The 27,066-nt window shown below is 40.2% G+C and overlaps 1 protein-coding gene across 3 annotated transcripts; it reads left to right on the top strand.

Moving 5' to 3' along the window:
* Positions 1-4,316: 4,316 nt before the first annotated feature.
* On the top strand, positions 4,317-26,639 carry NOX1 (NADPH oxidase 1; the record flags this gene model as incomplete). 3 transcript variants are annotated; one of them, XM_080653516.1, is made up of 13 exons in its annotated part: positions 4,317-4,442; positions 7,608-7,703; positions 14,823-14,933; positions 15,493-15,577; positions 15,924-16,075; positions 16,179-16,360; positions 16,447-16,579; positions 23,399-23,491; positions 23,999-24,234; positions 24,478-24,640; positions 25,067-25,213; positions 25,408-25,532; positions 26,513-26,639. In XM_080653516.1, 13 exons carry the CDS (start codon positions 4,398-4,400, stop codon positions 26,637-26,639), a joined length of 1,695 nt encoding a protein of 564 aa, XP_080509642.1. The 3 variants fall into 3 exon arrangements, with proteins under 3 accessions (XP_080509642.1, XP_080509640.1, XP_080509641.1); XM_080653514.1 differs by lacking the exon at positions 14,823-14,933 and having other exon boundaries at positions 4,398-4,442; XM_080653515.1 differs by lacking the exon at positions 25,067-25,213 and having other exon boundaries at positions 4,398-4,442.
* Between the last annotated feature and the right edge of the window lie 427 nt (positions 26,640-27,066).

The raw sequence follows: 27,066 nt of genomic DNA, 5'->3' as shown, positions 1-27,066 counted from the left end.
AAGGCTGCGGAGGTTGCCACAGGCTTTCCCTAGTGGAAGGGAGTCAGAAGCTCCTGACTGCACTGAGCCCCAGTTCTGACTGCACTGAACCCCAGTTCCAGGCGAGCCCCTGGGGACCCATGCTCTTGTGGGGGGAATCTGGACTCTCGGGCGGAGACTCGGGAGCAGGGGAAGGCAAAGGTCTGCAGGCGCACGCATGCCAGTGCGCACAAAGGCTGCGGAGGTTGCCCCAGGCTTTCCCTAGTGGAAGGGAGTCAGAAGCCAGGGAAGGCAGAGGTCTGCAGGCGGGCATGCGCACAAGGGCAAGGCTGACTGGAAGCCAAGACTCTCTGCTCCGCCCTGAGACTCCACCCCATCCAAGCTGAGCACAGAGGCTATTGCAATTTGGCAAGTCTAATCTTATAAGGCTGTCTCCAACTCCAAACTTCTCCCAGCATAGACATAGCTGATCCTTACAGCCAACTGGCCTGGAGGTCAATTCCTCCCAGTGATACCAACAACAATCAAGACTTAACTACAACAAGGCTGTACACACAATCCACAAAGGGGTGCACCAAGAGTGTCCACCTCAGGTTAACTGGGGAGGCAGACCCACTGGGCCATATAGGAAACCTAGCACACAAATCTACCCTACCAACTCAGGGAAGCAGTGAAAATGTGGCGTCAAAGAAACAGATCACAAACGAAAGAAATGGAGGAAAACAAACGACTGGATATAGAATTCAAAACCACGGTTATAAGGCTTTTCAAGAATATCCTAGAAAAGGCTGATAAATATAATGAGACCCTCGAAGATATGAAAAAGGACCAACTAGAAATTAAACATACACTGACTGAAATAAAAAATATTATACAGAGACCCAACAACAGACTAAAGGAACACAAGAATCAAGTCAAAGAATTGAAATACAAAGAAGCAAAAAACACTCAACTGAAAAAGCAAAAAGAAAAAAAAATCCAAAAAGTTGAAGATAGTGTAAGAAGACTCTAGGACAACTTCAAGCATACCAACATCAGAATTATGGGGGTGCCAGAAGAAGAGAGAGAGCAAGATACTGAAAACCTATTTGAAGAAATAATGACCGAAAACTTCCCCCACCTGGTGAAAGAAATAGACTTACAAGTCCAGGAAGTGCACAGAACCCCAAACAAAAGGAATCCAAAGAGGACCACACCAAGACACATCATAATCAAAATGCCAAGAGCAAAAGACAAAGAGAGAATATTAAAAGCAGCAAGAGAAAAACAGTTAGTTACCTACAAGGGAGTACCCATACGATTGTCAGCTGATTTCTCAACAGAAACTATGCAGGCCAGATGGGAGTGGCAAGAAATTTTCAAAGTGATGAATAGCAAGAACCTACAACCAAGATTACTCTACCCAGCAAAGCTATCATTCAGAATTGAAGGGCAGATAAAGAGCTTCACAGATAAGAAAAAGCTAAAGGAGTTCATCACCACCAAACCAGTATTATATGAAATGCTGAAAGGTATTCTTAAAGAAGAGGAAGAAGAAAAAAGTAAAGATAAAAATTATGAACAACAAATACATATCTATCAACAAGTGAACCTAAAAATCAAGTGAATTAAAAACCTGAGGAACAGAATAATCTGGTGAATATAATAGAATCAGGGGCATAGAAAGGGAGTGGACTGATAATTCTCAGGGGGAAAGGGGTGTGAGGGGTGCGGGAAGAGACTGGACAAAAATCATACACCTATGGATGAGGACAGTGGGGGGGAGGTAAGGGCAGAAGGTGGGGTGGGAACCGGGTGGAGGGGAGCTATGGGGGGAAAAAGGAGAAACAATTGTAATAATCTGAATAAAGATTTATTTTTAAAAAATGCTAATTAGACCAGATGACCTTCCGGACGAAGCCAGGGCTGCGAGGGAAGCCCGGGTTCCGGGTGCCAGAGGGAAGCCAGTACCGGCAGCCAGGGGAAGGAAGGCCTACTCTTGCATTAATTTCGTGCATTGGGCCTCTAGTAAAATATGTAACAGGTAGCTATTGTATGGAGTTATACTTCACAGAGATTAATAAAAGTTATTCAATCATTTATCATAAAAAAATAATAAATAAATAAATAAATAGAGAGTTTTAGAACAGACCCACATATATATGGACATTTGTTGTATAATAAAACTGACATTTTAGATCAGTGAAGAAAGTATACTTTTCTTTTAAAAATATATATTTTTTTATTTCAGAGAGGAGGGGAGAGGGAGAGAGAGATAGAAACATCAATGATGAGCAAAAATCATTGATTGGCTGCCGTCTGCACATCCCCTACTGGGGATTGAGCCCACAATGGGGTCATGTGCCCTTGACTGGAATTGAACCCAGGACCCTTTAGTCCACAGGCCAATGCTCTATCCATTGAGCAAAACCAGTTAAGGCAAGAAAGTATACTTTTCAAAATTGGTGCTCAAACAATTCATTTTCCATATGGAAAAATAATAAATTGGACCCCACCTCACAACATATATGTAAAAAAAAAAAGGACACCAGGTGGATTCGAAACATAAATGTGAAAGGCAAAAATATAAAACTTTTAGAAGAAAATATTAGAGAATATCTTAATGATCTCTATCCAGTGAAGGATTTCTAAAAGAAGGCAGAAAATGTATGTCATAAAGGAAAAGACTGGTAAATCAGAGTACATTAAAATTGAGAACTTCTATTTATCAGGAAACACTATTAAGAGAGTGAAAAGACAAGCCATAAATATAACTAACCAAAGATTAATATCAGATTATAAAGAGATGTCTAAGAATCTATAAGCCGTAGCAAAATAAATCAATAGAAATGTAGGCCAGAAACCAGAATAGGTGCTTCTCAAAAGAGAAACCTCGAATGGCCAATAGCTGAATTACAAGATGCTCAACATCATTAGCAACCAGGGAAATGAAAATAAAAATAAAATAGTATTTTACACTCACTAGAATTGTAAAAACAAAAAAGTATGGTAAATACCAAGTGTTGGCAAGCATGTGGAGGAAGTAGAATGTTCATCCATGGCTCGTTGGAATATACATTTATGTGAGCACTTTGGGAAAGGGTTTGGCATTACACAGTAGAGTTGAACATATGCAAATCCCAGAACCCAGAAATTCCACTCTGGGGTATATAACTTAGAGAAACTGTAGCACATGTACATCATTCCATCAACATTATTCCATCATCATATAAAAATAGTAGAATGAATAAATAATGGAATATTATATAGCAGTGCAAATGAACTGAAACTAGATGTATCAATATGTGTTAATCTCAAAACACACAATGTTGAGTAAAAAATCAAACCATGGGAGTATATATACATACAAACAGCTAAGTTCCATTTATGAAAAAATTCAAAAACAGGAAAAGTTAAATAATATATTGATTAGTGATGCATTTAGTTAGGAAAACTATAAAAAAAACACAAATCAATGATTATCACCAATTTGAGGATAGTGGTTACATCTGATGGGGGAGGGGAGAGAGCTAGCAGGGAGATGTCATCAGGGAGGGTCCCTCAGAGGGTTTTAAGATACTGGAAATCAATGTTCTATTTTTTTTAAACTTAGGTGGTGAGTACACAGATATTCATTCCTTAAAATTATTCTTGATATTACATTAATACTTTATATATCCCTTTGTGTATATTTTATCATTTTATAGTAGAAAAAAATCAATGCCTAGAACTGAACACACAACTCTAGCTAATCAATCATACTAGGAGACAATCAACTCCTTCGTTTTGAGTACTTTGACTTTGTTTTGTGAACCCAGGTGTACATTTATACTGCTAAATTTGCAATTATTTGATTTGTCCATTCTTTTCACATGTCCTCCCAGCCATCCAAGCTCTCACCAGAACCAGATCATCTTCTTCGATAACGATCATCTTCCAGATACTGACATTTCTGAGCCAGCCAGGCTTGAGGTCCAAATCACAGCTGGCAGATGTGACAACTCTTCTGAAAGCCCATCTTAAAGCAGATTCCTTAACATGCTCACAACCTGTTTATCCTGAGGTTATCTGTTTATAGCTCAGCCTAATGAAGGCAATGCCTCCCATGAGGTTATGTTGATAAGATGATGAGAGCATGTTCTCACTCAAGAAGAATACTATTTCCTGAAGGGATAAAACCCCAACAGGGAAAACCCCTGTAGTTCTCATAGGTAGGGCTGGTCTGCTACCCAAGCTGATAACATAGTTCCGTCCAGAGGAGGAAGGCTCAATGCACTTATTTATTCCTGGAAGCTCTGTGGGTAGGTGTGCATCTTTCATATCTTAAAGACACACAGAACTTGAGCTGGAAAGAGGTCCCAACCCTGAAGAACCTTTCCAGAATCCAGGTTGCTGAACTTTTCCTGCTGCCTAGAGAAGTTCCAAACCACCTCTTGAGAATGGCAAACTGGTTGCTTAACCATTGGCTCTCAGTTTTGGTTCTGGTAAGTGATGTTTAACTGCGTATTAATTAATCTTAACAGAGTAAGGAGACATTCTGTTTGCTCATATTTGTAAAGCTATTTGAAAGGGAATGATTACATGCCAATATTGGGCTCATTGAGGCCAGTTATCAGTTAGAATTCCAACTCTATGCTTTATATACTCTTCTGTGTACAATATATTCACCACTTTAGAGAAGGAGAAAAAATCCAACTCTAGAAATTGATTGGTAAAGAGACAATAATGTGTTCTTAAGCCACAAGTATTTGAAATTTCAACCTGTTTTCATTTCCTGTCTTCTCTTTTTCTCTTCCATCTCACTTCTAACTAGAATGCCATGGAGCATTCTATTCTCTCCATCCTTCCTTATAGTGCTTACATCAAAATTTCATAAAGCTCTGGCTGGGTAGCTCAATTGTTTAGAGTGCCATCCCAATATACCAAGATTGTGGGTTCAATCTCTGGTCAGGGAACATATAAGAAGCAACCACTACATGAATAAATAAGTGAAATAACAAATGAATCTCTCTCTCTCTCTCTTTCTCTCTCTCTCTCTTTCTCTCTCTCTCTCCTTTCTCTCTCTAAAAGCAATAAAAAATATTTCATAAAATCATTGAACATTTGAGTTAGAGCTGATCTTAGAGCCTTATAGATAATCAGCACAGCACTGTTCATTAGAAATATAATGTGAGCCACATATGTAATTTTTTAAATTTTCTAATACTTACATTGAAAAAGGTAAAAAGAAAAAGGTGAATTTAATTTCTAGCAATATATTTGTTAAATCCAATATATCAAAAAGATTATCCTTTCAACATGTAATCAATATTGAAAATATTAATATAATAATTATATTCTTGTATTTTTACTAAGTTTTTAAAATATGTTGTGTATTTTACACTTACAGCACATCTCAAACAGGACTGGTCATATTTCAAGTGATGAGTAGCCTCATGTGGGAATAGAGACAATGGCATTGCATACTGCATATATATTATATCAACTCCTTGATTTTACAAGGGAAAATGAGACCCAGAATTGACTGCAGAATCATTATGCAACCCCATTCCCCAGTGTTCAGGCCAGAACCTTTACACACACACACACACACACACACACACACACACACACACACACACACACACACCTTTCCTGACTCATTCTTTCGTTTCTGAGTCACCTCTGAGCCTGGGATTCCCTGTGTCCTTTCTCACATACCTGGATCTTCATGTCATTGCTCCTTCTAGAGTTCTCTCTTTCCTCTTGTTTTTTCTTTGGGTCTCTCAGGACTGCCAGGTGCTCCAGGGGAAAAGGTTGGAGAGTTGTTACTTTTCCATTCATAGCAGAGGAAATAATAGTCACCATGGGAAATAGAATTCTTTGCTCTCAGATGTCACTGTATTTCATCATTCATCTTACCTACAATTTTTTATTGGGCCTCTTTGTCCCTCTCAGATCCTGAAATATTTCTGCTCCCTCTAAATTAGTTTCTCTCCTCTAACTTCTGAATCTTGAGATATCTGTGGCTTTCATCACCTTTTTCGTTAGGGTCAAAGAGTCTCTGGAAGACACTCATCTCTGAAAAGGGTCTCTAAGCAAAGGATGCAGGAAGAAATTAATTGGTAAAGACAGTCTGATAACCATGCAACTCTGTAGCCAACATTTATTGAGCTCTTACTATGCACCAATCATTGCATTGATTACTTCACATGAATTATTTCATGTAAGACTCACAGCAGTGCTGTGAGGCAAATATTGTTATTATTCTCATTTTACAGGTGAAGAAACTGAGGTTCAGAGAAGTTAATCACATTTCTGTCTAAGATTACAGAGATTAAAAAAGTAGTGGAGCTAGAATTTGAGCCCAGGGAGTTTGACTCCAATATCACCCATTAAATCACTATTCTGCTAGAGGTGTATGAGCGGTCCAGATCTAGTGAATCTGAATGGGCAATGTCCGAGACCAAAGGCACTTTCCTCTGGGCTGAGATGGCTCTGATCCATCCTGGGGCCAGGGATATATACTAGTATTGCAGGCATTCTAGTGCCAGGAGTCCTGATCAATTACAAATTAGCACCTCCAAGCTTTGGCTAGAGTCCAGTTGATAGGTCTCCAAGGCAGTGGGCAGTGGGTTCCAAATTTCCTCCTTTGCCAATGCAGAGACAGACCTTGGGATAGATAAAAGCAGTCTTAAGAGCTCAAATGAGTCCAAAGCAATGATATGTTAAGTTAAAAAGAGACTCACAATCTAAAAACAGGAAAATGTGTGTCAGGGTGTAATTAAAGAGGCCAGCCCATCTGGAATGGTTTAGTCCTTTTCAGATGAGTATTGTTAAAGCTGTTAAATTTATTCTTTGTTTCTTTAGAAATCCACTACTCACTGATTGCACTCTTTTAGGTAATATTTTAAATGCTCCAGGAGTTGGCAAATGTTTTCTGTAAAGGTCTGGGTAGCACACATTTTAGATTTTGCAGGTCTCTGTCACAACTACTCAACTTGTTCACTGTTATCACGAAAGCAGCCATAAACAATATAGAGATAAGTAGGCATGGCTAAATTCTAATACCACTTTATTTATAGACACCGAAATTTGAATTTCATATAATTTTCATGCAATAAAATATCATTCTTCTTTTGATGTTTTTCCAACTACTGGTATTTAAAAATGTGAAGACAAAAAATGTAAAAATCTCTCTTAGCTTGTAGACTATACAAAACAGATGGTGATCCAGATGGACCTTGGTTTGCTGAGCCTGCTCAGTAATGTCTAATGCATGTTTCAAAGTTCTAACTCACTCTGAAACTAAGTTAGATACTAGCAAGACTGTATTCACTTAAAATGTAAACAGACTATCTTGGCTGATGTGGCTCAGTTGGTTGAGTGTCCTCCCATGCACCAAGAGGTCACTGTTTTGATACCAGGTCTGGGTTCCAGGCTCCATCCCCAGTAGGGGGCATGAAGGAGGCAGCTGAATGATGTTTCTCTTTCATCTGTTTTTCTCTCCCTTCTCTCTCTCTAAAATCAGTAAAAATGTATTTAAAAATAAAATGAAATTAAAATATTTAAACACAAAATAGCCAAAGGATGACACTATTTCCTACCCTTTATCTCCTGCTGCCCATACCCAAATTTCACTTTATTCTTTGCTTTTTTTCTTCCTCTAGGTTATTTGGTTGGGGATGAATGTTTTCTTGTTTGTGCATGCCTTCCTGTCATATGAGAAGGGGGACAAGTACTACTACACAAGAGAAATCCTGGGGGTGAGTATCATAGTTGTAATGAGGAATCTAAGCATTTTTCTTGTCTCTGACCCTGGCTCCTTTGAGACCCAATTTCCTGATTTCCTCTAGGGCTAGGGTTGCCAGAAAAATTACAGGATGCCCAGTTAAATTTGAATTCCAGAAGAATAACAATTTTTTTTTTGGTATAAGTATTCAAAATATTTCATAGGTATACAGCAAGTCCTCACTTAATATCATCATCAATTGGTTCTACAACTTAAAGCAAAACAATGTATAACAAAACCAATTTTACCATAGGCTAATTGGTATAAACAAGAGTTAAGTTCCTATGGCAGCTCATCAACATTATAACTAAACTAGAGGCCTGATGCACAAAATTCCTGCATGAGTAGGGCCCCTAGGCCTGGCCAGTGATCGGGGCCAAACAGGTTCCCCCACCTCCCCATCTCCTCCTTCCCTCACTCCCTCAGTGCCCTGCGTCACCGCCATGTTCCACGCCGCCCCCTGGTGGTCAACGCACATCATAGCGAGCTATCGAACTCACGGTTGAACTCCAGAGGGGACACTTCGCATATTAGCCATATATATATATATATACACACACACTAGAGGCCCAGCGCATGATTAAATCGTGCACGTGTAGGGTCCCCTAGGCCTAGCCTGCCATCAGGGCCATGTCCACCGCCCTGCAACGCCTCACAAGCTCCATGGACGCTGCCAGCGCCTCTCAATGCTCTCAGCTTGCGTGCTTCCCCCACGCACTGCCTCCTCCCGCTGCCGCATACACCCCCGCCCCTCCCCCTGTTGTGGGAGCACCTCGGATCACCACCTGGGAACCTGCACCACGCTCCCTGCCCCCGCCCTGCTGCGCCCCCTTCGCTGCGCAGCCCCCCCCCCACCAGCCCTGCGTGAGCCCCGCCCCACAAGAGGTGCTCCATGAACCTCCTGGTGATCAGTTGTTTGGTCGTGATGCCGTTATGGTATCATGACCACAGGACTTTTATGATATAGATAGATAACTTTAAACAAAACGACTTTATTCTAGGATCCGCTGTACTAAAAAAATTATAGGTTTCTCCAACAATCTGAAAGTAGAGCATTCCTATGAAATCTTTTACAAGCCAAAATGGCATAAATCAAAGAAGCAATTACCATTAATTTATATGGAAAACTTTTTGAGCATTTCTAGACCCCCAAAATAACCTACCAAATCATACCAAATATGCTTAATTACATCTGGTTTTATGCTAAGTGTAACACTCTTATGAACTCTGATATTTTAGGACACACCTTGCTAACAGATGCACCTAATGAATCAGGATCAAGCATAGGTGCTCACAGACGCAGTTTAAAGCTATGGGGGCTTGGTGCTGAGGTAGCTCCTGGGAAGGAGCTTAGCGAGGCCACCCACTGCTCAGGGTGCACACTTGCCTCTGTAAGAGCTGACTGCAAAACAAATGTTGAACACTATTTTCTCTTTTAACTTTTTTTAAAAAAATCAAAACAGAATCCTCTTTGGGTTGTTTTTGTTTGTTTGTTTGTTTGTTTTTCAGTTAGCAGAAAAGGTACTAATGTAGATCTTTTGCAAAAGCTAAGTGGCAAAATGTGAACTTTCGAAAATCAGGGTGATACCTTGTTCCTTTTTTAAATCTGATGTTCAAATTTATCCGGGTGTTCTGTATTTTTGTTCACTAAATATAACAGCCCTATCTAGGGCACATTCCCCAGACCCATTAATGAAAACAAACAATAAACTAGTAGGCAGTGGTTTTCAAACTGGTTTCCACAGAAACAGGTGCTCCTACAGGGTGTGAGGGGAAGGCTCCTGCCTCTGCCCCTACTTCAACCAAAGCAGCTTTATCTGTTTTATGGACCCATGCTTATGATTTAAAGAGTCTGGTTAAAAATAAACAACTTAAAACTACCGCTGTGGATGATCACACAGAAAAATAACTTCCATCAAACAGGGATACTAAGAGAGGTGTGTGGGGTTGAGTGGGGCTGCAGAACTCAAGGCCTTCATAAAGGTGGGGTCAGGTCAGAGTAACAGGATGGAGGAGGCTGGGGAAGTGGCAGATTAAGAATAGAAGATGTAGCCAAAACCGGTTTGGCTCAGTGGATAGAGCGTCGGCCTGCAGACTGAAAGGTCCCAGGTTCGATTCCGGTCAAGGGCATGTAACTTGGTTGCGGGCACATCCCCAGTAGGAGGTGTGCTAGAGGCAGCTGATCGATGTTTCTCTCTCATCGATGTTTCTGACTATCTATCCCTCTTCCTTCCTCTCTGTAAAAAATCAATAAAATATATTTAAAAAAAAAAAAAGAATAGAAGATGTAGTACATCTGTACAAGAGAATACTACTCGGCCATAAGATGAAGTATTGCCATTTGTAACAACATGGATGGATCTTGACAGTATTATGGTGAAATAAATCAGACAGAAAAGGACAAATGCTGTGTGGTTTCACTCATATGTGGTATATAAAACAACAAACAAAACAAAACAAAAGCCCTAGCTGGTTTGGCTCAGTGGATAGAGCGTTGGCCTGTGGACTACTGAAGGGTCCTGGGTTCGATTCTGTTCAAGGACCCCTGCCTGGGTTACAGGTTCAATTCCCAGTAGAGGGCATGCAGGAAACAGCCGATCAATGATTCTCTCATCATTGATGTTTCTATCTCTCTCTCCCTCTCTGAAACCAATAAATATATATATATTAAAAACCCCACAAAGAAACAAAAAATAACCCCACAAATTCATAGATACAGACAACAGAATGGTGGTTACCAGCGGGAAAGGGGAGTGGAGGAGGATGGAAGATGAAGTGGGTAAAGGGGGTTAAATACATGATGACAGAAGGAGACTGACTTCGGGTGGTGAGCACACAAAAGAGTATACAGTTGTCATATTATAAAGTTGTACACTTGAAATTTATGTTATGTCACCCCAAATTTTAATATAAAAAATAATAGAAGAGGAAGAGGGTGGGTAGTGCACATTGGTGTGGAAGTTTTCAGGGGAAAGCATGAAGGTGAGAATGGCTCTCTCACAGGCTCATCAATCTGACCACTACCTGATTAGAGAAGGAAATGTGACTGCTACTTATGGTCTGTTATTCAGTAATAACAGGTGAGGGGGTTGGTTAAATCACCTTCATCTTAATAGTGCCTTTTTCTTTGTTTTTAATCCTCACCTGAGGATATGTTTTTAATTGATTTTAGAGAGAGAGGAAGGGAGAGAGAGAGAGAGAGAGAGAGAGAGAGAGAGAGAGAGAGAGAGAGAAATATGGATTTGAGAGAGAAACATCAATCCGTTGCCTCCCGTATGCACCCTGACTGGGTGGGGATCAAACCCACAATCTGTTCCCTGACTGGGAATCAAACTGGAGACCCTTCAGTGCAAGAGAAGATGCTCCAATCACTGGAGCCACACTCGCCAGGGCTTGACATTGCCTTTTCCACTAGCTTTTCACAAAGACCCACCCAATGTACATGTTTAAAGATAGTTTATCCTTTAAAAAATCCTTCTTTTCTCTCATAATCAAAGGATCCATGTTGAGATCACAATTAATTTGAATGTTCTGTTCACAGTTTCTTTTACCCTGCTGTTTTCCATTTTAAATGTTGGTTCTTGATCATTCTTTGGAAACTATAACTCCAAAGGAAGTGTTAATTTGTTTTAAAAATAGCTTTTTATTAAGAGAATGATGCAATAAATGTGACTAGTTATTAAAAGCTGAATTGCTTTATGATCGAAAAGTCAGCAGCAGAAAAATGAATCATGATGATTTCCTGTGGGTATTTCATTTTTAAAGGTCCTCTCTATTAAAAAATCAATTATAAATAATGCTTCATGAGATCAAATGACAGAAAAGTGTATAAATGTGAAAATTACCCTCCTATCGCACTCCCCAAAGATAACCATTTATTAATAATTTGGTGTGTGTGTAGTGTGCATAAATACACTGAGATGTTCACAAATGCATCAGACATATGGGTTTTGTTTTGTTTTTGAGGTAGATTGCTCTTTTTGGTGTACCATTCTATGAGTTTTGATAAACACATCAGTAGGACACATCATTTAAAAAATTTTTTTAACCAAAAAAGGATCACGTTGTAGGTATTGGCTGGAAATTTCTTCCTACACTTAGTGTATCGCAGATATCTTTCCATGCCGCTATGTGACAGGTGAAGTGCTGGAACCAGCTTATACCAGCTTGCAGTAGCCAGTTGTGTACATCTCTTACCCAGCATTCAGTGGCGTTCAATGACATCAAGTTGGTATTTTGAAATCTGCCATAGTGGGAGTATTTACACCATGGCAAATGCTGGAAATAAAGACCCTTGTCTCCCCCGAAGGCTGATTATTAAAAACATTTACTACACCTATACCACTGCATATAGCTCTCATCCTTTTAAGAACCATAGCACTCCATGGCATTGATGTGCCATAATTTATTTAATCATTCCATAGGATATTTCTTAAAGTTGTGCTCCCTCTAGGAAAATGCAGAGTTATTTGATTCAGTATGAAGTAGAGCAAATGCGTAGCAGAGGAAGGAGTTTAACTCCATAGTCAATGAGGCATTAAAGGCAGCAGCAGTTTAATTAGAATATCGGTTAGTATTGATGATGAAAAGTGAACATAATTTGGGATATTTCAGTGTGCTGCAATGGGAAAAAAGATTTGTTCTAGCCCTGGCTTGTGTGGTTCAGTGGTTGGAGTGTCAGCCCACGCACCAAAAGGTCGTGGGTTCGATTCCCAGGCAAGGGCATGTACCTGGGTCGCAGGTTCGATCCTCAGACCCGGGGGGCGAGGGGGAGGGGGAAGAGACACATTTGGGTGGCAACCAATCAATGTGTATCTCTAGCGCCAATGTTTTTCTCTCTCTCTCCCCCCCTTCCACTCTCTCTAAAAATCAATGGAAAAAATATCCTCAGGTGAGGATTAACAACAACATCAAAGAGATTTATTCTAAAAAGGATTCATCCTATACAAATGGCTCTCACAAAATATGAAGCTTTGAAACTGAAGTCCTGTATTTTTAATTCACTTGCCAATTTTAGCCTTAAGAAACCTCTGTGACTTAAATAAGCAAGATGTGGGAACCAATGTGGAAATGTAGGATCTTCGAGATAAGCAGAGAAAATTTACTTAGAAGTGGAACAAACTATTTCTATCAAAAACAGTCGGAGTGTGATTCAGCTGAGGGAGAAACACAGGTCATATGGAGGAGCCAGAAATGGAAAACAGTAGGGCAGCTCTTGTTCATTGCACTGCCTGACATTGTAAGCTATTATGGATGTGAGGGAGATCTTGTCTGGCTTATTAAACACATGTAGCATTAATCGAGGTTTAGGTTGTATGGAAAAATAGCTTTTGAGCTAAAAAGATTACTAAAAAAAAAGGCTGAGAAATTGTTAACTCTAACCCATATTCTTCCTTTTAGTAAGTCATTGACATGCACACATGTAAGGCCAGCCAGTCAGCTGAACTGCAACAGTAATTGCCTGGCTGCTCTGAGATGGCCATACTCCATAGCCTGCAGTTTCAAGTACATGGAACCAACTCAAAAACCAGCTGTACAGAGTTGAGATAAATTGGATTTAGCTACCATGGAGTTGAGCATACTCTTTCCAGTATATACCTAATCAAGCCTGTTTCTGGGCTAAATACTTTGAAGAACTGATTCCTTGTCTCCTTTTCTAGCAGCTTCTACTGCTGGATCAGATTGATCTTGATGTCTGTTGCCTGGCCACCCAAGGAAATAAGTTTGAAATTCTGTTCTAAGAAGTTGTCTCTCCTCAAGTCTCTACCTAAGTTTAACATTTTTGCTTTAAGAGATTCACTAGTTTTGCCTAGGCTTTATTCAATTATTAAAGACATTTTAATATAAGAGGTTATATTTTAATTGTTTTATTATATGAATACTAGGGGCCCAGTGCACGAATTCATGCACCTTGAAAGGAACTGTGGGCTGCAAGGCTGTAGTGGGAAAAGGGGCAGGTCTTGGCCCATCCTCTGTGCCGCCGCCCAGCCCCTCCCACCGCAACCCCTGGTCCCCTGTCTGCCAGCTGCCCAGCTCCCACTGCCACCATCACTCTCATGTGCTGATGGCGCTGGCCCCACTTGCACCCGCTGAGAATGCAGAGCTGACGTTGGCACTGGGTGTGAGCGGCAGCTCTGGCACTGGCAGCGGGTGCGAGTGGGGCTGTCACTGGCAGCGGGTACGAGACACGGCTGCTGACCCTGATCACCCCTCAGGAGCAGGGGGAGGTGGAGAAGCCCTGAAAGGTGATTGGGGCCGGCGCCAGGCACCAGCAGCAGGTGCGAGCGGCGGCTCTGGCACTGGCAACAGGTGTGAGCGCCGGGCGGGATGGCGGTGCACAGGAGCAAAGAATTTTCAGTAACCACCAGATGACAGCGACCGGTGCCCCGCCTTGGTCTGGCACCCCCACTTGCCTCCACCATCCCCCTACGGCCAATGCCTACCATGTTTTGTGCTCTGCCGCCTGCTGCCAATGCCTGCCATGTTCCGTGCGCGCCCTCCTGGTGGTCAGTGCACGTCATAGTGACCGGTTGTTTGGTTGTTCAGTTGTTCCACCATTTGGTCTATTTGCATATTAGGGTTTTATATATATAGATTACATGTTTATAATTGCTACATTAGAAAATACAGAAAAGAGAAAAAATAGTCACCATCTTCAATTATATCTCTAAATGTATAAGCTTTATTTAAAATGAAATAAGAGTGTATATGATCCTCAAGATTGTTTTACAAGTAAAAACAACAAAATAATAACTGAGTGCATTAAGCAATATACTAGTTGCAAAGTATTACATCCATAGAATGTGTTTGTTAACATGGAATCATTAAATCCTGTTATCTTTCATATTGATAAATGTACAGTCAAACATTTCCAAATCACTGTCACAGGAATTTCTCAATTCAATATTAAGTTCAGCAAATTTTCGGTCATTTGCAAACAGAGAGCCTGGCCTGATTGTCCTAGCTATTGAGAAAGAGGGGAGGAAGCTGCAGCCTGCCCATTTCCAGGTCTCAGACAAATGGACTGGACTCATACTTCCCTGCTAAATGCTGAGATGAAGCAGCTGATGGTGTCTTCTTTCCTCTGCTTTAGTCGGCATTGGCCTGGGCCAGAGCTTCTGCTCGCTGCCTGAATTTTAACAGCATGCTGATCCTGTTTCCCATGTGTCGGAATCTGCTGTCCTTCCTGAGGGGCACCTGCTCAGTGAGTCCCAACCATTCATAGGTCAACTTTTACATTAAAGAAGGTGACTTAGAACACTGAAATGGGGCAAAAAAGTGAATTAGGGTAAAGTGTCAAAGAACAATAGTTTTTTTTTTCTGAATAGCAGTACATCTTGTATTTCCTTTAGGGCATTCTTCTGAAAATCAGTTTATAAAGTTTTTCAATTAAACTAAATCTATTGGGAAAAAAGCAAATACATCACAGGGTTTTTAGGAAAAAAATGAGAAATAGGATGGGAAATGACTATAGTGTAAAATGTAACTTTCTCTTAATTTTCACAACCACTCTGAAGTATGCATCATTTATGGTTTATAAATAAAGACTTACAGATAAAAAAAAAAAGACCCTGGACTCCTTAGTCAGACAGCCAACACCCAGGCCCTAGGAATGGAAGCCAGAGGTCTCCTTTGGTAGCCAAGGGGGTAGACAAGGGTGGGTGAGTATTAGCATGCTCTGCGTAAGACATGTTGATTTTGGGTTGGTGAATTTCATAAAGCTGCCTGGGAGAAATCTGACCTTCATCACTTTATATTTGTAGTTTTGCAGGCGTACTCTGAGAAAGCAACTGGATCACAACCTCACCTTCCATAAGCTGGTGGCATATATGATCTGCCTACACACAGGTAACTGAGGCAAACCATGAAACTATAGGCTTCTGGGCATTCAGAGTTAAGTCTCCTACATCCATGCATATACTAGTATTCATTCAAAAAATATGTATATTACACCCGGCATTATTTGCCAGACACTGTTTTAGGCCTATTTTCATGGAACTCACATTCTATTCTTTTGGGAACAGAGTATGAATAAAAAGTCTTGGGTCTCTCTACAATGAAGGTTTATTGGGCACCTTCTGTGGAATTGGCATTTTGATAGACACTATATACAGTATCCTCCTTTTCTAGTGGGGTATGCCTGCCATGATGCTCCTGGGACACTTCTCACAATCCTTTTCATCTTTCCACTTAGCTATTCACATCATTGCACACCTGTTTAACTTTGAACGATACAGCAGAAGCCGACAGGCCACAGATGGATCCCTTGCTTCTGTTCTCTCCAGCCTATCTCATCAAGAAAAAGAGGGGGATTCTTGGCTAAATCCCATGCAGTCCACAAACATGGTGAGTTGACTCAATGGCAAAGCATCTGGGCTTTGGTCACAAACAGGAAAAGCATGGTATCCTTGGTGGATATTGTGTCAGGCTGACATTTCTCCTTTCATAGACAGTGATATATATGACACTCACCAGCATTCCTGGTTTCACTGGAGTGATCATCACAGTAGTTCTGGTTCTCATGGTGACTTCATCTATGGAATTTATCCGGAGGAGTTATTTTGAGGTCTTCTGGTATACACATCATATTTTTATCATTTACTTCATCGGCTTAGGAATTCACGGCATTGGGTAAGGTCCTCAGACTCCTTTCTCATGCTCTAGCCCCTGACCTTGCATAATTCATTGCCTAAACTGTCCTTCTTCATCTATTTCAGTGGAATTGTCCGGGGTCAAACAGAAGAAAGCATAAAGGAGAGTCATCCTCATAGGTGTGCAGAGTTTTTCGAGAAGTGGGATGATCATGATTCCAACTGCAAAAGTCCCCAATTTGAAGGGAACTCCGCTGAGGTAAAAATCCTATGGACAAGGATAGACTCTTGTTAGGAGCTGTTATTTGTATTGTTATTATTACCATTATTAGTTCAACCAATATATCCACAACATTCCTACTATCAAGGAACTCTAATATTGCTGGCAACAGGCTAGGGGATTAGCATTAACAGAGCACCCTGAAGAGGAATAACTAATGGTTAGTACATGTTGTGAAACCCTCTCCAAAGGCAATAATGATAGCCCATGTTATTAATAGTGTTTACCATGGGCCAGGTTTGTTGCATAATATGGATGATCCCATTTATGCATAGCAATAACCTATGAAGTAAGTACTTCTTCTGTCTCCATTTTGAGACAAAAGGACTAGGATTCACGGAGATGAAGTAAACTGTAAAGCTCTCACAGTAAGTAACTGGTGGAGCTGGAATTCAAGTCCAGGCATTTCGGACTCCAAAGATTGTGTTCTTAACAACTATACTGTCCCAAAACTTAGCTGTAAAATCCCAGTCAATGTTTTTTGGGGGCAGGAAAAAGCATTCTTTTTTTAAAAGCTTTATTGAAATACTAGAGGCCTGGTGTACAAATTTGTGCATGGGTGGGGTCTGGCTGGCCCACCCTGATGGGGGCCCATTGGCCGGGCCAGCAGGGCGGAGGGCCCATGGGCAGTTGGCCGACTGAACCCAGCCCTGATCGGGGTGGGGGGGCCAATTGTGGGTGGGGCCAGCCAGGGGGAGGGGCTGTGGGCAATTGACTGGCTGGCCCCGCCCCCCGATTGGGGTGTTGGGGGCTGATTGGGGGCTGGCGGCAGGGGCGGGGGGGGGGGGAGGGCGATCGGCACCCAGATCAGGCTGGTTGGCTGCTGCAGTGCACGTCATAGCCACCAGTCATTCTGGTCATTCCGCCATTCTGGTTGCTGGGCTTTTATATATATAGATAATTGACAAATAAAATTATATATATTCAAAGTATACAATGTGGATGAATGTTATACATATACTTTGTGAAATGATTACCACAATGAGGTTAATTAACACATCCATCACTTCACATAGTTACCATTATTTTGTGGTGAGAATGCTTAAGATCTACTCTCTTAGTAAATTTCAAGTACACTATACAGTATTATTAACTATAGTCACCATAATGTATATTAGATCCCCAGAACTTATTCATTTTATAACCAAAGGTTTGTACCCTTTGACCAACATTCCCCATTCCAGACCCCTCATTCCCACCACCAGCCCCTGGTTAACCACTTTCCTACTCTCTTTCTATGAGTTCAACATTTTTAAAAAAGCATTCTTGAGGTTGGCTTTCATTGGTGTTATAAGAATATGCTTAGAAATTATTGTTAGATAGTGATGATCAAGAAATTGGGTTCCAGGGAACTCAAGGTGTGCCTCAGTGTAATTATGTGGATATTATAGCTTACTTTGGTTTGCTTATAAAATATGTTAGATTGAAAAAATAAATGGAAGGGAAAGGTTAATTTGTGGTGCCTCAAAGTGCTCTGAGGATGATTAAAGCTTTTAAATCAGATGCAGAATGAAGAGCAATAGCTCAGTCCTCATCTAGAAAGGGAAAAATACCTAAAGAAATTCCCTAAAGTTGGCATTTAAAATCAATGTGTAAAAGATAAGTGTTCAATATATTTTTAGGTTAATAGGATAGTCATCTAGGGTGAAAAGGCTGTATCTTAATTCCACACTTTACATTAAAATATGGATCAAGGATGCATGGATCAATAATGTAAATGTTAAAAAAAGAAATCATAAAAGCACCCTAAGGCCACATGGAATATTTTTTTCTAATATTGGAATATTAATAAAGATATTCTCTGAATAAGATTTACAAAAAACTCAGGAAACATAATAAATTTGAATAAATATATATTCAAATTTGTTATCCTTTATACATACTATACTAGAGGCCCAGCGCGCAATTGAAATTGCACAAGGAGGTGCCCTGCCTCCCGCCATGCGAGGAGGCACCCCATGGGCCGCCATGGGAGTCAGGCCTGACTGGTGCTGCAGGCGGCCAGGACCTGCGCCTGACTTCTGTCCCAGGCTCCCCCTACCCCCCCGCCTGTATCCACTCCAGTGCTGCCAGAGCCGGTGCGGTGGCTTGGCCAGCCCCAGGCCCCCCTCCCTGGCCCCCCTGCCTGTGTCTGCTCTGGGCCGCTGGAGCTGCTGCACCGGTTTGGGCAGGCCCCCTGTCTCTGTCTCCATCTCCGCTCTGGGCCTCACCTGCACGCGCAACCTCCTCCTGTCCTGTTGTGACCCGTTATGGTGTCCTTGCCTATTTTGCATATTACCTCTTATATATATATATATATATATAGATAGATAGATAGATAGATAGATAGATATAGATATAGTATATATATACACACACATAATTTTCTGTAGCCAAAAAAACCATTATAAATAATAAAGACAGGTAACAAATTACTAAGTAGGAAAAGTATTTACAACTTACAGACCATAAACTAATTTCCTAATTAATAAATGACTCCTACAAATTAATGAGAAAAAGCCTAACAACCTGATAAAAAAGATACAGAAGATCAAAGAAATGATATATGTTAATCTTAAATATATTAAATTATGGTAAATGTTTTTTCTTTTTTTAAAATTTTTTTATTAAGGTATTATATGTGTACATATCTTACCATTGCCCCCTCCCACCCCACTCCCATACATGCCCTCACCCCCCAATGTTTTGCATCCGTTGGTTACTCTTATGGTAAATGTTTTTTCATAGTGGAAGAAATGAATTACATTAAGATACTTTTTTTTTAAACAAACAGATCAGCAAAGATATAAAAGTCTGCTCATGTGCTATGTTGACAATGCTCCCATACATTGCTGGTGAGAGTGTGCACCTAGACAACTGTTTGTAAGGGTGATTTGGCAATATTTACCAAATTTTAAAATTCTACTTCCAGGAGTTTTTTTCTAAAAATATACTTGCATATGTGTTAACATGTATTAGGTTACTCATTGTAGCAGTGCTGGATAGAACAAAATACTGGAAATAAATGCCCATCAATAGAGGACTAGTTAAATCATGGGACTTTCCTATAATTATGGGAGTTTTCAGCAGCCATTAAAGAGAAAGAAGCAACTCTATAGGTACTAATATGGAGCAGTCTCTAAGATGTTAAGTGAACCCTGGATGCTGTATATATCCAGGTTGCGGGTATATACAGGTTGCCCAAGATGTGGGTTTGATCCCCAGTGCACACCGGAGGTAACTCATAGATGTTTCTGTCTCACATTGATGTTTCTCTCTCTCCCTCTCGCTTCCTTTATTTCTAAAATCAAATACACACACACACACACACACACACACACACACACACTCAGGTGAGGACTGAAAAATTTTAAAAATTTAAAGATGTGAAATGAAAACATCAGGGCAGTGTGTATGGTCTGCTACCATTTGCATTTTAATGTAATATTATCATTTAAATGCATATTCTCCAGAAGGATTTACAAAATAATAACATTGATTGTCTGCCTCTGGAGACCTGGGGAGCAGGGATGGAAGGGAGATTTGTACTTTTGAATTTTGTGCAGTGTACATGTTACTTATATGTATTACTTATTAAAAATAATTTTAAAAGGACATCCCTGGCATATGTTAAAAGCACACTTAATTTCAAAAGTCATAGGAACTTGGAAGCTATAACCAGAGACCTTCTGTATTATTTGATAAGAAGCCCTTAAAAACAGAAACCTATAAAGCTTGATCAGCCCCTTACTAGTTAAGGCAGTTAATCCCCGGTTTCACATTGCACATCAACATCTATCTTTTCCCCATATTTACCTGAGATAAGGTATATTTGGCCTATTTGGAGGGATACTTAAAACTCAAGGGTTGCTTGATTGATTACATAATACCCCAAGGGAGAGAATACCAATTTTGCTATCTATTTGAATATATTGGTTTGTTTCTTCCATAAACATTTAAAAAATACTCTCTTCACATTCTCCCCATTTAAAAATTATAAAAAGAAGTCATGTTTATTGTAGAAAGTTTGGAAAATGTAAAAACATATTTACAGGAAAATAAAAATTTCATAGAGTTCTACCACTTTAGATGTAATAATTTTTTCTCTTCATCTATATCATTGGATGTTTTCCTCTGTTGTCAAATATTCTTTTGAAACATCGGTTTTTAAAAAGTTGTACAGTATACCATTTTTCTTTTTTTTCTAGATGGTCATTTTTTATTACCTTGAGGGCATTATGCTTATTGAAATAAGTTAGACAAAGATAAATACCATGTGATCTCACTTATATGTAGAACCTAATTAAAAAAAAACTGAGCTCATATACAGAGGAGAGATTGAAGGCTGCCAGACGCAGGGGATGAACGGTGGGCAAAATGTGTGAAAGTGGTTAGCAGGTACAAACTTCCAGTTAGAAATAAATAAGTCCTGGGAATGTAATGTACAGTATGGTAACTAAAGTTAATAATACTGTATTGCATGTTTCCAAGTTGCTAATAGAGCAGATCTTAAAAGTCCTCATCATGAAGAAACCACACACAACTTCTGTAACTATGTAAGGTGATGGATGTTAACTAACATACTGTGATAATCGTTTTGCAATATATACAAATATGGAATCATTATGTTGTACACCTAAAACTAACATAATATATGTCAATCATATTTCAATACAAAGAGAAATTAAAAAGACAGTTTGGTATTGATAAAAAATCTGTATGATATACCATTTTTGTTACTTTTTTCTTAGTAAATACTGTGGCCATTACTATACTTGTATATTTATGCACACTTTAATTATTTCTTCATGCTCCATTTCCTAGAAGTGAAATTCTTGGGTAAAAGAGAAGGCATGCTTTCCAGGATGTTGAGATGTATTGCCAAATTGCTCCCTGGGAAGATGCTATTAATTTTCACCAGCTGCACATGTGAATGTGCCCATTTCCCTGCATCCCAGTTAATGGTGGGCATTATGTTTAAAGCAGTTTTCAATTTGAGGGGCTCAAAAGCTATTTAGCTTTATTATTCATTTCTCTGATTAGTTCTCAGGCCAAAAATTTTTCCACATTGTTGATAGTCATTTCTTAATTTTTTTTCAGTTTTTCTGAACTCAGTTGAGGATTTTTCCCAAATAAGAAGTAGCATCAAATTGTATAATGCCCACTCTCAGGTTCACTAGCTCCATCTCTGCCCATTTTCTCCCCAGAGAGACCTAAGGAAGTTATTTACCTGAAACAGCATGAGAAACCTCATTGCACACAGTTCTGATGTATTACGCTTGAACAATTGTGCAAGAAAGGACATGACTTAGCATTACTAGAAAATACATTTTTGGTAGCTCCTGTGCATATGGAAGCAACTTGCTACGTTTAAAACGATTTCAGGGATAAAAAGGCTGCTTTAAAAAAAACAACACATGTAGACAAGATAAAAAGTATAATACCAGCCCTGCTGGTTTTGCTCAGTGGTTAGAGTGTCGTCCCAGAGACCAAAGGGTCACGGGTTCAATTCCCGGTCAAGGGCATGTACCTTGGTGGCAGTTCCATCCCCGACCATGGACAGGATGTGTGTGGCAACCAATTGATGTGTCTCTCATATTGATGCTTCTCTCTCTCCTCCACCTCCTCCCTCCCTTCCACTCTCTCTAAAAATCAATGGAAAAAATATCCTCTGGTGATGATTAAAAAAGAAAAAAGTATATTACCATGTTAGGTGTTTTGAGCACCTGAGAAAAGAGGTGATGGATAAGTATCAAGTTTTATACATTGTTACCAATAGTGTCAGCCACTTACTTTCCCTTTTGTGTTAGTTTTCTATTGTTGTTGTTAATCCTCTCCTGAGGATATTTTTTTTCCCATTGACTTTTAGAGAAAGAGAGAGAGAGAGAGAGAGAGAGAGAGAGAGAGATTGACTGGCTGCCTCCTGCACGAGCTCCAACTGGAGCCGGGGATTGAATCTGCAACCCAGGTATGTGCCCTTAACTGGGGAATCGAACCTGAGACCCTTTGGTGCGTAGGGCCAATGCTCTAACCACTGAGCATATCTGCCAGGGCAGTTTTTTTGGTTGTTGTTATTAATCCTCACCTGAGGATATTTTTCCACTGATTTTTAGACAGAGTAGAAGGGAGGAGAGACATACAGAGAGAAACATTAATGTGAGAGAGACACACTGATTGGTTGCCTCCCACTGGAGGATGTGCCCTTGACTAGAATCAAACCTGGGATTCTTCATTCTGCAGGCCGACACTCTATCCACTGAGCCAAACTGGCTAGGGCTTGTTTTGTTCTTAATCATCTACTTCAATTTCACATCTACCTTCTCTGTTGGTTTTTCAGATTGGGTAAGCTATCCTGGAAAACAGTCTTAGATTTTGAAAATTAAATTACATATAAGTAGTGTCCCCCAAAATGTATACACACTTTAACAGCTGACAACTCAATTTCCTTTTAACTGTTGAAAATGAACTGTATGTTAATAAACACTGACTTTATAAATGTATAAAAATATATACACTTTGGGGGGACACCCTGTATTTACCATATACTAGCACTTTCTGTGCTTTTCTTTTGCTTCCTGGTAAGACCTGTAAAATTTCAGGAAGTGATCTGTTTTATGAGTAACAGATTAGCAAAATAACTGTTGTAGTTTATTCCATTCCATTTGTGTTCTCAAGATTTGGTGAAATTAGTGGCTTAATAATGATACACAGCAGAGAACTCAATAAATATTTATTGAGTGAAGGAATGGACTGCTACACAAATAAATCCTAAAGAAGAGATTAATGTGTAACCTTATTCTGTACTCTGTTTCTTTGCAGTCTTGGAAGTGGATCCTTGCACCAGGTGTTCTTTATATCTTTGAAAGGATCCTCCGATTTTATCGCTCCCAGCAACAGGTTATGATTACCAAGGTAAAGCATATGCACTTTCATCTTCCCGATTATAGGAATAAATTGCCATGTTGTTAAACAATCTTGGGGGTAACATACTTCAGTTCCTCCAGTGCTGGACAGAACTATGGGAAGAGGGGTTTAGCAGAAATCATCAACATGGGTCTATGTTGGAGGCTACAAAAAGGCAACCTGTGCCAGATATAGCCCACAGACATGTTTTGTTTGGCCCATACACTCATTGTTTAGAAATTTGAATTAGTTGCTAATACTTAAAAATCTGGATGGAGGCTTTTACATTAAAAATTGCATTTCTGGCTTCTCTTGAAGAATCAGGCAACCTCATAATGCTGTCAGTTCCATAGTGTAACCATTGCCTGAACTCAGTAACTGCTATTCCCTTTAGAAGGCATTTGTGCTAACAGTTCACCACTGTCACCAGCCCTCCAGCTTTATTAATTTACTTTATCTACCTGTTCCTGTCACCATTTGAAATTGCCTCCTTTGGTCTCTGTGCCTCATTCATAGGTTGTCATGCACCCATCCAAAGTTTTGGAATTGCAGATGATCAAGCGTGGCTTCAGCATGGAAGTGGGACAGTATATTTTTGTTAACTGCCCCTCAATCTCCTACCTGGAGTGGCATCCCTTTACTCTGACCTCTGCTCCGGAGGAAGACTTCTTCTCCATTCATATCCGAGCAGCAGGGGACTGGACAGAAAATCTCATAAAGGCTTTTGAACAACAGCACTCACCAATTCCCAGGTAGGTCCTAGAGAGCTGCAGAGACCCAGACCAGGATGCAGACAGGCAAATATGAGAATACAATTCCTCATTGAACCTTATGTTTGGTACAATAGAAAATAATAATAATAATAACAATAATAATAATAATAAAACAAAACAGGCTGAAATCAGCCATGGGAGCTGCTATGTCTCTGGGAGGGTGTTTGAGGTTGGGGGTGGAGGTGAGACTTCACTTGCCTAGTGCCTTCTGTCTTTTGCCAGGATTGAGGTGGATGGTCCCTTTGGCACTGTCAGTGAGGATGTTTTTCAGTATGAAGTGGCTATGTTGATTGGAGCAGGAATTGGGGTCACCCCCTTTGCTTCCATTTTGAAGTCCATCTGGTACAAATTCCGGCATGCAGATCACAACCTCAAAACACAAACGGTACACTCCCTCATACCACCTTTCATCTGGCCTGGGCCTGACAGGTCCATTGCTTTCATGGGCTAAGCTCTTTACAATTGATGAGAGAGCACCCCTCCCTGGAGTTATGAGAGCAAGTGATCACTTCTCTCAGGCAAGGCATCTGCTTCTACAGATTGACCATAAGAATAGGGTCTTCATTTTCAATTTGGAGTTTAAAATTACCTTGAAACAAAAATGACATTGGCGGGTGGTCTTTCTCCATAAGGGAAGTTGTTAGGACTCTGGACATTTGAGCTGCCTAAGGTCTGCTGTTCTGTAGAGGAGATTTCCCAGGTCACCCTAAACTTGATCAACAAATATACAGTATATCTACCTAATCATGTTACCACAATGCACATTGTAAAGGGCATTTAATAAGGCTATATTCTCTCTTGGTGATTCCAGATATATTTCTACTGGATCTGCAGGGAGACAGGTGCCTTTGCCTGGTTCAATGACCTGTTGGCTTCCCTGGAACAGGAGATGGAGGAATTAGGCAAAGTTGGGTTTCTAAACTTCCGTCTCTTCCTCACCGGTTGGGACAACAACATTGTGAGTTCAAACAACACACTAATTCCCATGTTGTATGCAAGCTGAATGTCAGACAAAAGAAGTGTGTGCTGATTGGAAATAATTTTTTGTGTGTCCTATCTGTTCTCACCCTTACATTCAAGTTTAAAAGTGGCTGAAGGAAGAGACAGCTATCAGGACCTTCTTTTTCTAACTTTTTATTTCTCTGACTCCAGGCTGGTCATGCAGCATTAAACTTTGACAAAGCCACAGACATCCTGACAGGTCTGAAACACAAAACTTTCTTTGGGAGACCTATGTGGGATAAAGAGTTTTCTACAATAGCTACCATCCACCCCAAGTAAGTGTATTCTCCTCTCATAAGTTGAGTTTACAGACTTGGAGTTTAGGAAAGGCATTATGATATGTTGAATACTCTTGGGAAAAGACCTCTGGGGGAGAAACTATTTGCACCATTCCTAAATTCTTGCTTTAAACTGAGGAAATTCCATCTGGGGTTTCAGCCAAATAAGGGTCATGATCTCGTAATTGATGAGAATACATTTGCTGCACCACAACCCCCCCATTCAAATAGTGAGGCAAGGAGACTCAGTTCTGATTTGTATTACCAAACGAAATAGAACTGGAACAGTTCAAATGCATTGCTTTTGGCTTAGTGACCTCAAAGTAGCAAGGATTTGGGGTCTATTATCTAGTTAGCTGATGACCTGACCTCAGTCTTTCTGGAGGGGTTTAAACATGCTAGAGCATACAGGAAAACCTGGTGCCCTGAGGTCAGACATTCTGATGAGGAGATTAAGCTGATTGTGTTAGATAAATTCCAGGAACAGTTGGAAGGTGAAGATCAATTCAATTCCACAAATGGCTTTAATGGCAGCTATGTTTTTCATTTAAACCTTAAAACAATCCTATAAGGTGGGTACTATTTTTATCACCATTTTATAGGGTGGGGGCAAATACTGAAACACAGAGAGGTTAAGAAACTTGCCTAAAGTCAAAGTCACATAGCTGGACAAGTGTCAGAGCTGGGATTTTAACCTAGACAGCCTGGCTCACTAGTCTAGCTAGCACTTAACCACTACAGGGCACTACAGCTGAACATGTTGTGAATAGGCAAGGCTGAGTACCTAGTGTGATAAGGGCTGAAAGCTCATTTGGAGCTTATCAGAAAAAGTGAGAAAACTACTATGAAGAATGTGAGAAGGGTGTCAACAACTGAATTTCTACGCAGAGTTGTCAGTAGCAGAGACCTCCTCATTTCTCCATTCTAACAACATTGCAGCCTTTACTACAGTCTAGCCAACTATTCTTTTCTTACAGGTCTGTGGTGGGAGTCTTTTTATGTGGTCCTCAGGCTTTGGAAAAGTGCCTGCGTAAATGTTGTCATCAATACTCCAGTCTGGATCCTAGGAAGGCTCAATTCTACTTCAACAAAGAAAATTTCTGACTTACAGAAATAAGGACCATAATCTGCATTTAGTCTCTCCTTTGTATCTTCAACAACTTACTTGGTCTGGGCAGACATTTAAGGACAAGAACGTGCTTCTCAAGACTTGACTTTCTGGCATTCTTTTTTTGGTTGGATTCAGTTTTGTTTTCTGAACTTAACGACAAGTGCTGGCGAAGATGTGCAGGGAAGGGAACCCTAGGTTCACTGCTGGTGGGGATGCTGACTGGTATAGCCACTATGGAAACAGTATGGAGTTTCCTCAAAAAATTAAATATGGAACTGCCATTTCACCCACTTCTGGGAATATATCCCAAGAATCCTGAATCACCAGTCAGAAAGAATGCATGCACCCCTATGTTCATAAGCAGCACTATTTACAATAGCTAAGATCTGGAAACAGCCCAAGTGCTCAGTAGATGAGTGG

This window comes from Plecotus auritus (genome assembly GCF_963455305.1).
Source record: "Plecotus auritus genome assembly, chromosome: X".
Taxonomy (NCBI): Eukaryota; Metazoa; Chordata; class Mammalia; order Chiroptera; family Vespertilionidae; genus Plecotus; species Plecotus auritus.
Note: the sequence above shows the minus strand (reverse complement) of the source record. Positions and strands in the feature narration are given on the sequence as shown.